Source organism: Anastrepha ludens, chromosome 2 (assembly GCF_028408465.1).
Source record: "Anastrepha ludens isolate Willacy chromosome 2, idAnaLude1.1, whole genome shotgun sequence".
In the NCBI taxonomy this organism is placed as follows: domain Eukaryota; kingdom Metazoa; phylum Arthropoda; class Insecta; order Diptera; family Tephritidae; genus Anastrepha; species Anastrepha ludens.
Genome location: NC_071498.1, coordinates 200,398 through 217,016, shown reverse-complemented (window position 1 = coordinate 217,016; position 16,619 = coordinate 200,398). Strand labels below are relative to the sequence as shown.

The 16,619-nt window shown below is 37.3% G+C and overlaps 2 protein-coding genes across 2 annotated transcripts in view; one reads left to right on the top strand and one right to left on the bottom strand.

Annotated features, from left to right (window-relative positions):
* LOC128861276 (uncharacterized) overlaps positions 1-16,619 on the top strand; it is an 84,750-nt gene that overhangs the window by 7,446 nt on the left and 60,685 nt on the right. The window lies entirely within an intron of this gene.
* On the bottom strand, positions 5,198-11,912 carry LOC128861272 (uncharacterized). The gene is made up of 7 exons (XM_054099277.1): positions 11,674-11,912; positions 11,428-11,600; positions 10,625-11,362; positions 8,229-8,462; positions 7,724-8,165; positions 6,302-7,651; positions 5,198-6,251 (listed from the first exon to the last, which is right to left on the bottom strand). Exons 1-7 carry the CDS (start codon positions 11,711-11,713, stop codon positions 5,446-5,448), a joined length of 3,783 nt encoding a protein of 1,260 aa, XP_053955252.1. The 5' UTR covers positions 11,714-11,912; the 3' UTR covers positions 5,198-5,445.

Sequence of the window (16,619 nt, the reverse complement as noted above, 5' to 3'; positions counted from 1 at the left end):
TAGTTTGCGAGTTGTAATCATTAAATTTTGAATTATTTAATGTCATAGCAGATTGATAAGATATGTATCAGGTCAGCCCATAAGTTCATGCGTTTTTTAAATGTGGTTTTAAAAGAAATGAAAAAGATGTTTAAGGTATTTATTAATCAATAATATATTTTCCTTCATTATTTACATCGTCTTGCCAACGTTTAGGCAAATTTTTAATTCCCTGCTCAAAAAATTGTTTGTCCTTGGAGCCAAAATACGCTTCGATATCCCTTTTTACAGCTTCTTTTGAAGAGTAGTTCTTGTTATTCATATGGGATTGAAGCCCACGAAAAAGGTGATAATTACAAGGTGTAATTTTCGGAGAGTATGGTGGTTGCGGCATTAGCTCCCATCCGAGCTCGTTCAGCTTGCCTAATGTTTGCCTTGCGGTATGAGGTCTTGCGTTGTCGTAGTGAAACAAAACTTTGCGTCTATTCACTAAAGACGGTCGATTTTTGTTAAGGGCCTCATTCAGTTTTGGTAGCTGATGGGAATAATAATCAGCAGTTATCGTCTGGTTTGGCTCCAGATGTTCATAATAAACAATACCGGCCATATTCCACCAAATAGACAGGAGAATCTTCTTGGGGTGAAGGCCATCTCTAGGGGTCGGTTCTGGTGTTTCATCTTTATCTAACCATTGGCGTTTGCGAACAGGATTATTGTAAAGGACCCATTTTTCATTACCAGTAACGATACGGTTCAAAAAACTTTCATTTTCAAGCCGTTGCAGCAGCTGTTCTTAGCTCATTTACTCTCTGCTGAAGGTTGGCGACGGAAAGTCTATGCGGAACCCATTTTCTCAGCTTTGAAACCTTTCCCTGGTTCATGGTACCTGTGAACTGGTCCATGCGATGAATTTAACCTCTGAGCTATCATATCGACTGTCAAATTTGGCTCAGCTTCCACGAGTTCGAGCAAGGCGTCGGAGTTAAAGACTTCAAGACGACCAGCGCGCGGGGCATCCTCCACGTCGTAGTTACCACTTCGCAATTTTGAAAACCACTTTTGCGCAATCCTTCCACACGGTATCCTCTCCGTGAACAGTGTTTATTTCTGCATCAGGAGTTGTTGCATTTTTACCACTTTTATAAAAAAAATACAAAATATGCCTCTTATATGCGTTCGAAGATTCCATTTAATTTTTTAACAACACGTCCTTCTATCCGCGATTAAAGTCACTTGTTGAATATTCCGCGAATAATTTTTTGTATGCAAAAATCGTACAAAAGTGAAATTATGGGTAAAATACGCACGAACTTATGGACTGATCTGATATTTATTTATCTATTTATTTAAATAGAGAAAATCGAGCTAAGCATTGTTAAAAACGTTGAAGAATTACGTTTGAATTCAAGGGCCTGCAAAAAGAATATAAGAAAGCGATATGTAAAGCCAAGAAGGAATCTTGGAAAGACTTTTGTGGTGAAATAGAAAATAATAATGAGGTAGGCAGGCTCAGGAAACTTATATCAAAGAATCCAGCCGCACCGAAATTGATAAGTATCATAATAATAATGATGTATGGACTGACATTTGTGAGGAGTTATTGGAAGACTTAGCCAATGTGCACTTCCCAGGGTGCAACAGCGTTACCAATGATTACGAAGTTGAAAGCAATAACTAGCCCAAAATCTACTTTTAAATGAAGGTCACACACGATTGAGAAAAAAAGACATCTTCAAGTCACTGTGCATTATCCTAATTATCTCATCTTGCACCAGAGTCCATCCACGAAGGCAACAGAATCTCGGCCATTCCGACTTTTAGTACGGCCTCATTGCCATGAGAGATAAATGCAACTTCAAGGGAAACTAGACACTGGGCTTTCCCTCTATCCAATTTCGTCACATAAAAAAAAATCGCACATACTCGTCGTGAGGGACAACGGAAGTTTTAAAGGAGTCTGGGAACTAGGCCTTTCCGGCTCCCAGCTACGAGAAATCGGAGACTGAAAACTCATCCTTTTCAGCTCCCTGCACCCACGCCTATCACACCCGGAAAAACTTGCACAATCAGCTTGAGGGATAACGGAAGCTTTAAGGGAAACTGGAAACTAGGCTTTTCCGGTTCCCAGCTACGAAGAATCGGATACTGGAAACTGGCCCTTTCTGCGCATAAGATTTGTTAATTTATTGTTAGTTCCTTATACAAGAAAGATTAAATAAATAAAGAAAATGGAAAAAAAAATAAAGAAATTCCTTTGACCATTTAAAATCTCCAAGAATTGATGGAATATTTCCGGCTATGTTTCAGAGGGTTATGAGACTTGCAATACCGTGGCTAAGAAAAATTTTCATAGGATGTCTGAGATTCAGCATTCCTGGGGAGAAGCTCGGGTTGTTTTTATGCCGAAAGCAGGTAAATAGATAGGCAGATGCCTCAAATAAACAGTCGCGTATCGCACTCGCGTATCGGTACCCACGTCACTGTTGACAGTTATGATTACGAGGTTGTTTAAGAACCAACATTAATACCGATAACAATGTGAGCCTTGAAACCCAACGAAGAATATCTCTTGCCGTCAAGTGCTACTTTGGACTAAGTAGGTAACTGAGTAGTAAAGTTCTCTCTCGACGAACAAAACTAACACTCTATGTATAAGGCTCTCATCATGACCATCCTAACATGTAGCACCGAAGCGTGGGCGATGACCAGATCCGATGAAGCGTCGCTTGGAGTGTTCGAAAGAATGATTCTGTGGAAGACTTGTGGACCTTTGCACGTTCGCGGCAGCGAATATCGCAAACGATGGAACCATGAGCTGTATGAGCTTAACGACGACACTACGTCTGTGTATAGCAGCGAATAAAGATCCAGCAGCTACGTTGGCTGGGTCATGTCGTCCGAATGGATACAAACGCTCCGGCTCTGAAAGTATTCGATACGGTACCAGCTGGTGGTGGCAGAGGAAGAGAAATGCCTCCAACTGACGCCGGTTAGCATGAGAGAGAAACGACTGGCGCAATTTTTTAAACTCGGTGAAAGTCGCGTTAGCGGTTATCGCGCCAATCAAGAAGAAGAAGTCTGAACTCATTTGTGCTAGATATTAGATACTCTTTAGCTCCAGGCAGCCTGTCCAAGGCTCACCAAGTTGATATTAAGGGAAAATTTGTAGAGATTGCGCTACATTCGATAGTACTCAACATAGAGAATGCTCTTGAATACAAGAAATATTCATTAAGAACATTTCTAGATATCTCAGGCGCATGTAAAAGCTCCTCATAAAAATATCTGCCAATCGGAGTCGGCTTGAAACTGTAGGTCTCTCCATTTGTGGAACAACTTCAAGACGCACACCACAAATAGGAGGAGGAGCTCGGCTAAACACCCAAGCGGGATGTACGTGCCAAATATATATTCTACAATATATTCGTGTTATCTTCTATATATATAAAAACAAGTTACATTTCCTTGGTAATCTTATAACTCAAGAACGGGCTCACCTATCCAAACCAAATTTTTAGGCTTTGTTTGGACTATTCAGTAGATGGTTTGTGTTTTAAAATTTTAAGAATCGGATACCAGGGTCTCGAGAAATAGGCCAAAACGTGAACCCGGGTAACCCTAGGATGTGTTTGTACAATATGGGTAGCAAATGGAAGCTGTTGATGATTCTATAGTATAGAGTATTTTTGATGCCGCTCCGTGACTAGGGTCTCGAGATATCGCCCAAAATGTGTACCCCGATAACTTAAGGATGTGTTCGTACAATATGGGTAGCAAATGGAAGCTGTTGATGATTTCTATAGTATAGAGCATTTTTCATACCGTTCCGTGACTAGGGTCTCGAGATATAATCCAAAACGTGGACCCGGGTAACCCTAGGATGTGTTTGTACAATATGGGTAGCAAATGGAAGCTGTTGATGATTCTATAGTATAGAGTATTTTTAATGCCCCTCCGTAACTAGGGTCTCGAGATATCGCCCAAAATGTGGACCCCGATAGCTTAAGGATGTGTTCCTACAATATGGGTAGCAAATGGAAGCTGTTGATGATTTCTATAGTATAGAGTATTTTTCATACCGCTCCGTGACTAGGGTCTCGAGATATAATCCAAAACGTGGACCCGGGTAACCCTAGGATGTGTTTGAACAATATGGGTAGCAAATGGAAGCTGCTGATGATTTTATAGTATAGAGTATTTTTAATGCCCCTCCGTAACTAGGGTCTCGAGATATAATATAGACCAAAACGTGGACCTGGATAACCCTAGGATGTGTTTGAACTACATGAGTATCCATTTCGGCAAAAATGTAAAGCACTTATGGATTTAATTGTGAAATTATATGTATTTGGGGAGGTGCGTTGCCATATGTATTCCATCGAATGGCAGAAAAGGGGATTGCCGCACGCACATAAACTATTTGGCTGGTACATAAAATAACTCCGGATCAAATCGAAAGCCTTATATCAGCTGAAATTCTTAACCACACTGCTGATCCTGGGTTATTTCAAGTTGTCGTTATATATTACATTTCCTTGGTAATCTTATAACTCAAGAACCGCAGAACCGATTGACACAAAAATTTTAGAGTTCTTTTCTATCTTTAAGGAGGTGGTTTGTGTGAAGTTTAATTGAAATCGGTAAAGCCGTTCCTGAGTTATGATATTTTATGTGAGTAATGGTTTCCTCTCATACGAAATGCCTGTATGGGGAAAACAATAACAAATACACAGCCGCTTATGAGCGTTTCTGTTGTACTGTTGTGGTTGTAAGTGTATTATGTTAATATTAATTTTGGGCGAAAATATAATAAAAACTGGAGCATTCAAGGAACTGGAAAAATATTTTTAACTTTATTTATTTTAGCATAATTTATTTAGCGTAAAAAATTGAAATGGAAATTAAAGAATCAAAGTTTAATTACAAGTTTTTATCGGCTCTTTCACCTTACCTGTATATAGGTGACCACCCCAATCAAATTTTAAAAAAGTACAGAAAAGGCTATTGTGACATCTTTAGAAAGTATGTTGAATGAAACAAATCAATTAATTCAATTGTTTAAACATTTTACGAGTTCTATAAAGAAAACTTAATATGAAAAATTTCTTGCGATATAAAAAAAACATTTTATGTATGGTGGTGCGAAGCCCACTGGGTGATGCTAGTATATTATATATTATATCTCTATATATATTGTATATTGTATATATATAAATTTAATATATATAACACGAAGATATTGTAAAAGTATGACAAGCTTGCTGACGAGACATAGCACAGTAGCAGTTGAATTGCAAAGTACAATTAAAAGTATTACAACATAATCATAAGCAAGGATAACTAACTTTTATTTCATAATCGAATCCGACACCCGTGGTCTCCAAAACTGTTCATACAGTAATTCATACTTCCATCCAAACATCAAAAATTATGATCTAACGTTTCTGTGCATTTGAGCCGGTGCAACTATGCAATTGAGAAATTCGTAGCATCAGTGCCTGCATTCAGAACAATAGTCTCAGGCGTTGTTGGAGCTCCTAATCGAACCCATTCTCTTTTGAGACCGGCATCTTTTCGAGAAGACTGTATAGCGTGTTGTATGGCGAAAATTGAACTGACCGCTAGACAGCAAGGTGGCTCACCGGTCGCTTTAGAACGCATGAATCCTGCTGGATTTGGATTTCTTTGCAACAATTCTACACGAAAATCGATAGGAATATCCTTTGCTCCAGGAGGTTTGTAATTCCATGTCCGATTAGTAAGAAGTTGCCCTGTTTGTCGGTCATAGATCAATTGTTCCGTGAGCCAGTAACCCAACAACATGATAAATGAACCTTCCACCTGACCAATATCAATATGTGGACTTAGACTCTCGCCAGCATCTTCTAATATGTCAACACGTCTTATTTGGTTATTACCCGTTAAGATATCCACTTCAACTTCGGTTAATGCCAAACCATATACGTTGTAGTTCTCCATGTCACCCTTTTTACAATGATCGCTAATAGTCATATTTATAGCCTTTCGCCAAGCCTGCTGAACAACATCCAACCAACTAGTTTCCTTACCAAGTGCGTCTCTAACTGGCTTAAGACGTTCATTGAGAGTTTCGCAGATCTTACGAATGACAAAACAAAGACTTTCGCTACCCACTGAACCCCCGGTCACCATCGAATTAGCACCATTAATAGTTTCACTTGACTCAATCCTTATAAAAGATAGTGGTATTCCAAGCGTATGGGCTGCCACTTGGGCAATTTTCGTGTTCATACCTATTAAAATCAAATAGTTAACTTAATTCCATACACTTTATTACACATACCTTGACCCATCTCTATTCCTCCATGTGATATCACTACAGTACCGTCAACGTGATATGTAGATAAAGTAGCAGGATATTGGCGAAGTACTAACACTGGGTATTCCATAATAGCTAAGCCTAGACCACGTTTTACCCAACGATTTTTCTCATTGAAATCATCGATTTCATTTCGCCGCTTTCGGTATTCAGTTGACTTAATGAATCGTGGCAATAATTCTTCCATTTTATTTCCAGGTTTCAAGTTTACTAATCGTGCATCGGCGGGATCTATGTTCGCTTCAAATGCAATGTGTTCTAAAATATTTTCGATCATCGCAATCCCTTCCACCGAACCTGGAGCACGGCACCAAGTCGAACTGGGAGCATCCGTTACAACAGCCTCGGCCACAATTTTTGTACTTGAGTCAGGAAGCTCGTAACAGTTTTTTGAGCAAACAAAAGAATGTTTTTTTATTGGATTTTCATTAAGCGTATACCCCGCATCCTGATAAAATGTATTCTTAAGCCCTATAATTTTCCCATTGGTTTTAATATGAAACTCATAATCAGAGCGACAACCCCATCGTTTTCCATTCGAGTTCATCATGGATTCAATAGTCTGCACAAAGCGCGCTGGCCGATTTAGTTTGTGGGCAACTAGAGAAGCAGCACATGCAACCTGATTACCACGCGAAATCTTACTGCCATATCCGCCACCGAGGCGACGTACTTTTAGTTGAACATCATTTACTTTAACCTGCAGCATTTTTGCGATTACACATTGAGTATGGTCCATCCACTGTGTTGCTGTCCAAACTTGAAGACCTTCTTCAAACGGAACAGCTATGGTAGTTTGAGGTTCCATAGTAAAATGATATTGTCCACCAATTTCAAAAAGACCCTTGGCATTGATGTCCGGTGTTTCTAAGAGTTTTATATCATCAAATTGCGAGGACTTTATCTTATTGACACGGTCCATTTCTTGTGCTTCAAACACATGTGCAGTGGTGGGTAAAATATTGCGGGTACTGTTGGAATAGGTCACTTTCACTTTAGTGGCGGTACGATTTGCAATATCACTTGTAATAGCCACTACAACGCCCAAAGGCTGATCGTAATATTTAACAATTCCACTGCAAAATATCTCTTCAGTTTCATACCCAAATGATGGGTCGCATGACAAATTCTTTCCAGGAATATCCTTAGCCGAGTAAAAGGCAATGACCCCTGGAGTTTGCAAAACCTCGGATGCATCAATCTGTTCAATATTTGCTCCAACTTTTGTTGCATTAGCGAATGCACAGTATACGGAATTGGAAGTAGTGAGTATGTCATTCATATAGGTGGCTTCACCGGAACATTGAAACATAGCTAGATGTGTTATTGATTGTTATTTGTTACTATTTTCTTACATTCAAATATAAAAGTAGTTGATTATTTCACCTTCAATTTTTTCTACTGCCTGTGTAACTGGGTAATTTTTTTCATTTGTTTCGAATGATTGCATTCCGGATGAGAGGGGTCGTTGAAGTAAATTGCCACCACTCTTGTATTCATCTTTCACTTTGTCTGTTGGCGCAATCTTCAACAAACTCTTATAAAGCAAACCTCCAGCTAGAGTTTTTCGGAAATCGGGAGAGGCGTCCGGAAGAACATCGTCGGGTTTCAGTTGGGCAATCAGGTTTTTGAAAATATTTGAAACAGTGTCCTTCTCAAATAAATTCTGTCCAGCTAAGACAGATTCTATTGCTGTGGCATGAACAAACTCGGGATGTATACCTCCAAAACAAATACGACCAGAATTAACTTTCCCCACAAATGGATCCATATCTATTAAAAAAGCAGCGTTGACATAAGCATGAGCGTTTTGAGCTCGTGGCATTATCTAAAATATTATTCGAGAATTGAGAGAATTCTTATGGTTGTATCATTTCAATAACTATCTTACTTTATACGAATCGAAAACGAAATTTTCTTTTGAGTAGGGTTTTAACTCGAATGCAATTATGACAATCTTATTATTGGTTAATGATAGATACTCTTTCAGTGAGATGGTCTTCTGTGTAGATACATCTTCGCTGACAACAAGTTGGACATCGAGAGTTTCGAATGTTATGAAAATATCCGAGGGGAATTCTGGGTGGTATTTTTTTACACTGATATTTCCCGCAAGGGTTCCAGTCTGAAAATAAATTTAAAACACTACTGTTAATTTTAGAGCCAACCGAAATCAGTACAACAGAGGGGAGGTATAGGGTATATAATGAAGGTGAATCAGCAAGATAAGATGTCGAATGAAGATTGAGAGCATACCATTATTAAACACTTTTTATCAATATTGCAAAATAAGCGATATTAGCTTATCAAAAGCCAATCACAACTACTAATGTATGTGCTTAGGAATTGTGTTGAGATAGTGGCTCTTCACATTATGCCGTGTAATTAAGGGCAAAAAGTCTATCGTTTCATCTCAACGTTTAAAAGTGGATATCAGTTAGGCACAATTTTTGCTGATTTCTTGAAAGTATTTGATACAGTCTCACATAATCTTTTACTGTACAAGTTTGAGTGCTGGGATTCCGCTCATAAATTGCAATGTGGCTGAGATCTTATCTCCCCAACCTAAGATCTCACCAACGGAAATTGCTTTAAGCATTCTAAATTCGCACTTTACGCCGATGATTTAAAACTTTATACTAGAATTTAATGCTCGTCAGATGTCCTTTTACTACATGATGAAATGACTTGAACAATGAGTGGAGAATCAAAAATACGTTATGGTTTAACACTAATAAATGCTTTTATGTCCTGTCGAAAGTTCAAAATGGTATCGTCACAAATTATTTGATTCTAGACTTTCAACTTTTTATTATAGAAAAATACTTTGATCAAGGAGTCCACTTTGACTCAGGTTTCACTTGTGTTATCCACATGCACATTGTGTTTTCCCCAACATTTAGTCCAATCTAACTTTTTTAAGATAATAATTGAGCGAGTACAAAGTAGTTTTACTAGTAGACGAAACATACAGTATTTTATGTTTATTTTCGATGTTATTAGTGTTTTAATTGACTGTCCATCATTACTTAAGCAGATACATTTCAATGTGCCAAATAGATACATTACGTTTCTATTAGCCCTTTCAGTTCAGTATCAGTTAATATAAATCTATTTATTTTTATTTTGCCCTCAATACAAGAGCAGTTATTGAAATCTATAAAAAACTAGAAATGAAAAATAAGAAAAAAATGTATTTTTGAAGAAATACATTGGGATGTCACAAATAACAAATGAAAACACCAGTATTTAAGAAAAAGGATTGGGTCTAACTGTTCTACAGTTTTCCCAGAATTTGCCATTTGAACAAAGATGGAGCTTCCCCGAGTCATTCCTTTCGTTAGTTTCGGCAACTCAATCCAGATGAAGGTATGTATATTAAGTTATATAATAAAACTTTATATCATTTATAAAAATATACTATTTAAAGTCCAAATATTTCTTAAAAGGGTAAAGATAAACGAAAGAAGGAGTACATATTTCATGTTAAACAAGGTTTGGTCATCTAGGAGATATGTTATCCTCCCAATGCACACAATTGTTCCAGCATTTGAAGTGTTACAAGTGGCGGAGAGGCAGGCAAAAAGGAATGAGGCCGGTTTTCACTTTTGTGAACAGCCTCAACATCACCTTTAAAGTAAATATAACGTTATATAAGCAGCAATAGCTGAGTGAACTTTGTCGGACGAAAGTCTGAACGACGACGACCAATTTCTTCTGACAAAATTTGTCAAGAATAGATTTATTTTTAATTTTGTCGCTGCCACCGGCCGACAAAATTAGTTGTCAGTGAAGAACGTTAGCAAATCTTCTTCGCAAACGGCGCCTCATTTCCTGATATGCCACTCACCTTATAAACAAGATATTTGAAACTTTGAAAGCCTGTTTTACTACGCGAAATGTTGCGATGAATACCACCCGACAAAGTTCGCTCAGCAATTTGATTTTGTTTTATTTACAATTAATGATTAAGATAAGGCACACAAAAATTTAATATTTACAAGTTAATGCCGGGAGTAGGGCTTTTAAAGGCCAATTGATACCTATTTCCCGCAATGGCAATATTTAAATAAATGGATCAAGAAAGATCGATTGGAATAACACTTTGGAAATTTAAAAACAAAAAGCTTCTATTTTTTCAATATTTTGACCGTGTTTATAAGTTCCACCCTTTCGTAGGCTTTAACATTTTTGTGTGAATAACAGCATGCACGCCCAGACGGTAATTGTAATTAAAAAGTTATTATAATACTTCCAAATAAGTTTAATATATAACATAAAACTCACATTGCGTACTGGTACATTTGCAATCAAATCGAAGTGTTGCCACAACTGTTGGCAGTACTCGAAACCAGACTTCGTAGCGGCTTTTAAGAAAACGTCCATCGCTTCGGTCAAGCTAAGATTACCACCCAATGTCAATAAGTCACTGGTAATAGAGTGATGTTTCAGCTCAGGCACTGCATTGATATCAATAAAATGCTTTAGGTTTAATGAACGCCTATAAACACCATGCGCTGTATTTCCGGCGACCAGCATAAACTCATCATTGCCTACTTTAGAGAGGGCATCAAATAGCTCGGGGAGCGTTCGTGGCCAATTCCATTGCGTACCGTCGGCGTAGACCAAAGTATTTAGCGACTTTTGACAGCTACGCGCACATTGCAACCCTGTTTTTGGGCAAGTGATAAGCTCGAAATCTTCAATATCTTGACATTCCTCCGGAACTTCAATAGTACTGTCGATGGCAAAGGATTTCATAGCATCTAATATCGGACGGTACCCAGTGCAGCGGCAAATGTTGCCTCCAAAGGAATTCTCAACTTCCGCCATTGTGACTGTTCCACCTTTCGACTGAAGTAGGCCATACATATTCATTACAAAACCCGGCGAACAGAAACCACATTGTGTGCCATTCATCTTGGCCAAACGTTTTTGAATCGGATGGTAGCCAAAACCTTTATTGCCAATTCCCTCAGCTGTTATGATCTCCCAATCCGAACAAGTGTTCAGCAGCGTCAAGCACTTTTAATAAGATTGTTTTCTTTAATTTTTTAAGAAGAAATTTATGTGATGAAATTCCAGCTTACTGAATTTACGGCCCATGTACGTGGTTCACCGCTGACGGGATGTTTACCTTTGACAACACACACACAAGCACCACAACCGCCTTCTAAACACATATATTTGGTCGCCGTTAACTGCGCGTGCTCTCGAATAAAAGTATTCAGGGTGATATCCGGTGGAAAGTTTGTCAGATTGACTAAAAATTTCAAATATTTTAATTCCAAACTAATATCTTCTAATTTTCGTCAGAATATTCATATCATATTTACCGATGTATGGAACGTCGTTGATTATAAATTTCGTTGTCATCTTCTTGCTGCTCTTAATTTTCAGTTGACCAAATTTATATCAGTATTGGCTTCTTTGGTGTGCTGCCAGCATGGATTTTTTCACGTATATCTGATAACCTATGGAAATTTGCGATTTTTTGTGTTGTTCGATCCACACCATGCCGTTGTCTACTGCAGAAATGCTAGTCTGAACAGAATATTGAACACAAATTCGTTTGTATGGCTCATTTTACATAATGAGAACAGCGAGATGGGAAGTAGCTGCGTTCCAATTGTGCACTTAATAGTCCTCATACTCGTATACTGTTAGTATAAAAGCACTGACTATGCTGTCTCACACAGGTAACACAACTTTTTTTTATTTCTTTGGATCATTGACACTCTTTTTAAAGTTTTTACAGTCGTGTCTGGATATGATAAACTAATTATTGCATGGCCTATTCACACTACTCAGGTTTTTCACTACATCAAGGTTAACATTTTTTATTCAAAATGTTCTATTTGCTCAAAATGCCCATATCTGTATACATAAATGGAAGATATTATTAGAGTGGGGTCTACTAGCCTCAGAAGAGAATTACTGATAAAATAAGCTTGTCTGGAGTCTATAAGAAGGACAAGTTCCGACTTTTGGCTATCGAAGAACGAAACAACGGTTATTAGAATAAATACTCTGTTTTCTAAGAGCATTCCACTTAAATGCTAAAACTGTCTGGTGCGAGATAATATGATATTACGTCTCTTTTGTTTTATTTCCGAAATTGTTGGTTTAGCTACCCAAGTTCATTTATCAAGCCAGAGATGAAACACTAACGCCTCTTCCAATTTGTTCAATGGTTTCGGCTTTCTCGTGGAAGGAATGCAATTTTTTCGAAGACATGATGTCACTATTAATTTTGAAACTTTTAAATATACACGCTTGCACCTCCAAACTCGACAAAAAACAATAAATCAAACGCTAACACTAGCATCAAATACCAACAGCCAAATTGCAATTTAGGTGAATACCGATTCCATTTCTGACTATTTTTGTTCTGTTTGCTTTTGTTTGTTTAACCAGTGAAAAATCCAAGGGTAAGGAAATTTTCTTGACCTGATATCGGCATATACAACCAAACAAGTCCTTTATCCGCGCCTGTGAGTGCATGTGTGCCTGCTTGTATAGTTAGTATAGAAAAAATATCAAGACGCACACCAGAAATAGGAGGAGGAGCTCTGTAAAACATACAACAAAGTCCACGCTAATTACACCCTTTATTGGTTTGGTTCACAAGCAAACCTACCATCCACACAAAATGTGGCTTGCAGGAAATCGGTATACCTGAAAAAAGTCCCTCTTACGTCTACAATCTCGTAGTATTGTAACGAACTTCAAATCGAATTTGCGAACTTTTTCCCAATACTCAGCGCTTAGAGTTATATGAGATTGGGCTTCTATCATACTACTAAGTGCACTCAACTTATTTTCTTTTGTTTAAGCGTACAAAAAAAGTACTACGAGTATACAAGTAGGGAGTAATTGGGTTAGCACGAATTAGCACCTGGAAATAATTTTTATTTATAATATCGGGTGTTTTCTTAACAGCATGAGAACTTCGATATCGATAACTATGGTTTGACAGCTGAGAATGACAAACTGTGTTGATTTTACTGTTCAGTAAAGCTTGGATAGACATCATGAATCGTTTAAAGTCAGAACAATGCTTCCAAATTGTAGAAATTTACTTTGAAAAAAAAAAATCTACTCGGGAAGTTCAAAAAGCCCTGGCGATATCGTGGGTCCTTATTTCTTTCGAAATGATTAAGGAGCAGCCGTTACTGTGAAAGGCGAGCTTGTCGAGCCATGTTATGCCGGATATCATATTTAAAAAATAAATGCCATGAAATTATCAACCAGATTATAATAAAAAAAAATGCATAACAACACTATTTCCGTTTTGTATTATGGTTTTAAGTTCTCAAGTTCATAAAAAACACCTGATACATACAGTCTTCCAACGAATGATAAGATTTTAAAAGCGGGAATTTACATGTTTTTTGTTGTTTTCATTTGGTTTTTTTCTAATTTACACTTAATGATTTTCTTTCCTTGAATTGTTACTCAGAATCGGAAAATTATTAGTGAATAGAGACAAAAACGATGCAAGACTATGTAAGTATGTATTCCATATGTAGCGTTGATTGCGGAAAAATATTGTTTCATAATATTTTTCTTTTCTTTTTTATTAAAGATTCTTAGACATTGTTTAGAGCGTTGTACAATTTTCACTTTTGTTAAAGTAACTAGTTTTAAGAAGTATTTTACAATATAATCGCTACTAGCTCTCCATAAGGTCTGCTACCGTTGTGCGTTTTACTCGTAAAATGTTTTAGTTATTGCTGATCTGGGAATGGTAGATCGGAGGTATACAGGAGATATAACAAAGGATTTAAAATACTTGTGTTGGCAGCACGGACTTGAGCCCTTCGTGCCCTACTTTGTCGAAAACTTGCGATACATCAAGAAAAACGGCTGAACACACTTTCTTATTTTTCATAGCGCTTTCTATGTACGACTCTGTGTATTTGATCGGGCATTGAATGATGTTTTCTAAAACCAAATTGTTGAAAGGGAATCAGATTTATTTTCAATGACTGACTGTAGACGTTTTAAAAGTATTTTTTCAAAAAGCTTCGAAATTACTGGTAACAGAGAAGTGATTCGTGATCGTTGAGTTATTTCCCAGACTTAGGTATATGGTAACTGCGACGAATTTCAAACTTATATGTTGGTACGTACCTAAAGCTGAGACATAGGCAATGCAATTCTTTGACAGATTACGAAAGACGCTAGCCGTGATTAAATCAAATCCAGGGGACGTTTTCAACTGAATTGTGTTTATTTTCCTACCAACTTCTGCTGGTGTAACTGGAATAATATATTCATCATACTCAAGACTTCATAGGTGACATTTTTTTTAACTTCTGCTTTTAGAAGCGTATAATCATATTAAAAAGAGAAAATTGCGAAAAACTGTTCAGCCCTTCTTTAATTGGAGTATTTACGATCGGTGTTCGAAAAAATAGTAATATACTAAACTTATTACTTTCGGTTTTCCTATTTTTCACGTTAAAAATTACACTGTGCGCCATATTAAAGTGTAAATTATTTCCATTGACGGAAACATACCCACTGCCAACATTCGCATGTTTACATGTCGGATCGTACATCGGGCTTTAGACAAAGAGCTTATAAGGGCAAGAAAATGCTGCTCCCGGACCGCTCCGCTAACAAAACTCTGCTATAAAATTTCATTGCATCACATGATATGGTGTGACCGGTTTCACGCTTGTTCAACTTTGTATGCGTGCATTTTTCAATTTAGTCACTTACTACGTTTTATTTGGTTTTTGGTATTGTTTTCTGTTAAAGTAAACTGTTTTGCTTTGTTCGCTTTGTAAGCTTAAATCGGCGGCTTGGGTCGTTGCATTTGGACAATACAAATAGGAAGTAAACTTCTCAATTTATCGTAAGTGCTTTCATCACGAGTAACCAGCATTATAAAAATTGTAAAAGATGTAATTTATTCTAATAGATGAAATTATTATTTGATTAGAGTAATGCTCGGCCCAATATTCAAAGCTGTTGATTACAAGGACACAATTTGATGTCACGATCAAACGTTCTAGACCTTTTCGTTTACTATATTTGTGAAGCAACTCGTTAAAGCTCAATGCTATAAAAAACCAATTATGGATGGGATGGTCAGAAATGTTAAGGGGATCTCCGCTAGTACAGTAGAGGCATCTCGAGAATTAGGACTAAAAGGCGTACTGATGATGCATACTCGTGCAGGTACACCAAGACCCTACATACTCATCAGAAAGGAACTAAAAGCGTTTATTTTGCCGCTTTTTTATTGTGAGGCTGGAGTGCTCCTATCTGCTGGTTGTAGGCTATATGGCACACGAGACGAGGTGGAGTCAACTTCCATGTTGCAAAGAGGTACCAGAGGCGAGGCGAACTCCAACCAACACCACACCACACATAAATATAAGAGGTTAGTAACTTTTTGTCTTCTTCTAAGGGAAGACTTGATCATCTGCATCGAGGGTAACGACTCAATTTTATTGCAGTCATCCTGGCCTCTTCGGCACGAATGTACCTAATCTCCGAATGGAAGGTGCTTAATGCTCAAACTTTGTTCGTTTTTCTCTCAAACCACCTAACTTCTGTGATCTTCTGCTATCACATACCTATGCTTTTAGGGAAGAAATCACTTGAATCGAAAATATCCATTCGTAAGAAAACACAATTTAATGCATCCGACGACCTATTTTACCGTAACCGCTAAAAATTGAAAAAAAGAACAAGCAGAAGAAAGAACTAATAATATTACTTAATTCGTGAATTTCCGAAATTAAAAAAAAAAAAAGGTGTGTATGTCAGCTCCGACACGCGACTGGAGTTTACTCCTTAAGAACGATTACCGTGATATTTAAAAATATATTTAATATGCAAAAGAAGTAAATAAAGACCTTTTCTATATTACTGGAAAAATATACATTTATTTATTCTATTCGCTATAGTAAGCCACCTGGAATGAACAATTTTTTTGGGGTTTTTCTTTTTTAAGCTGTCGTTGCAATGTCCACTTATAATAGCACTACAAATATCAAATAGGTATTTTTGATCCGTACTTAAATCTTTTTCACTGGATATATCTGGTAGTGTGAATATAATTGGTTTATAATTGACGAAAGAAAGCTTCTCACAATCCTTCAATTTTTTCTCTATTTCACCGTTAAAGCTTTCAGACGTAGAGCCATCAATGTATTGAAACAAATGTCTAAGCGGTAGTTCATTGGCGTGTAATTGGCAGATGAACCATTGTAAGGGTTTTTGAAGACAATCTCCTCCAAAGGTTCAGACGATATCACTGGTA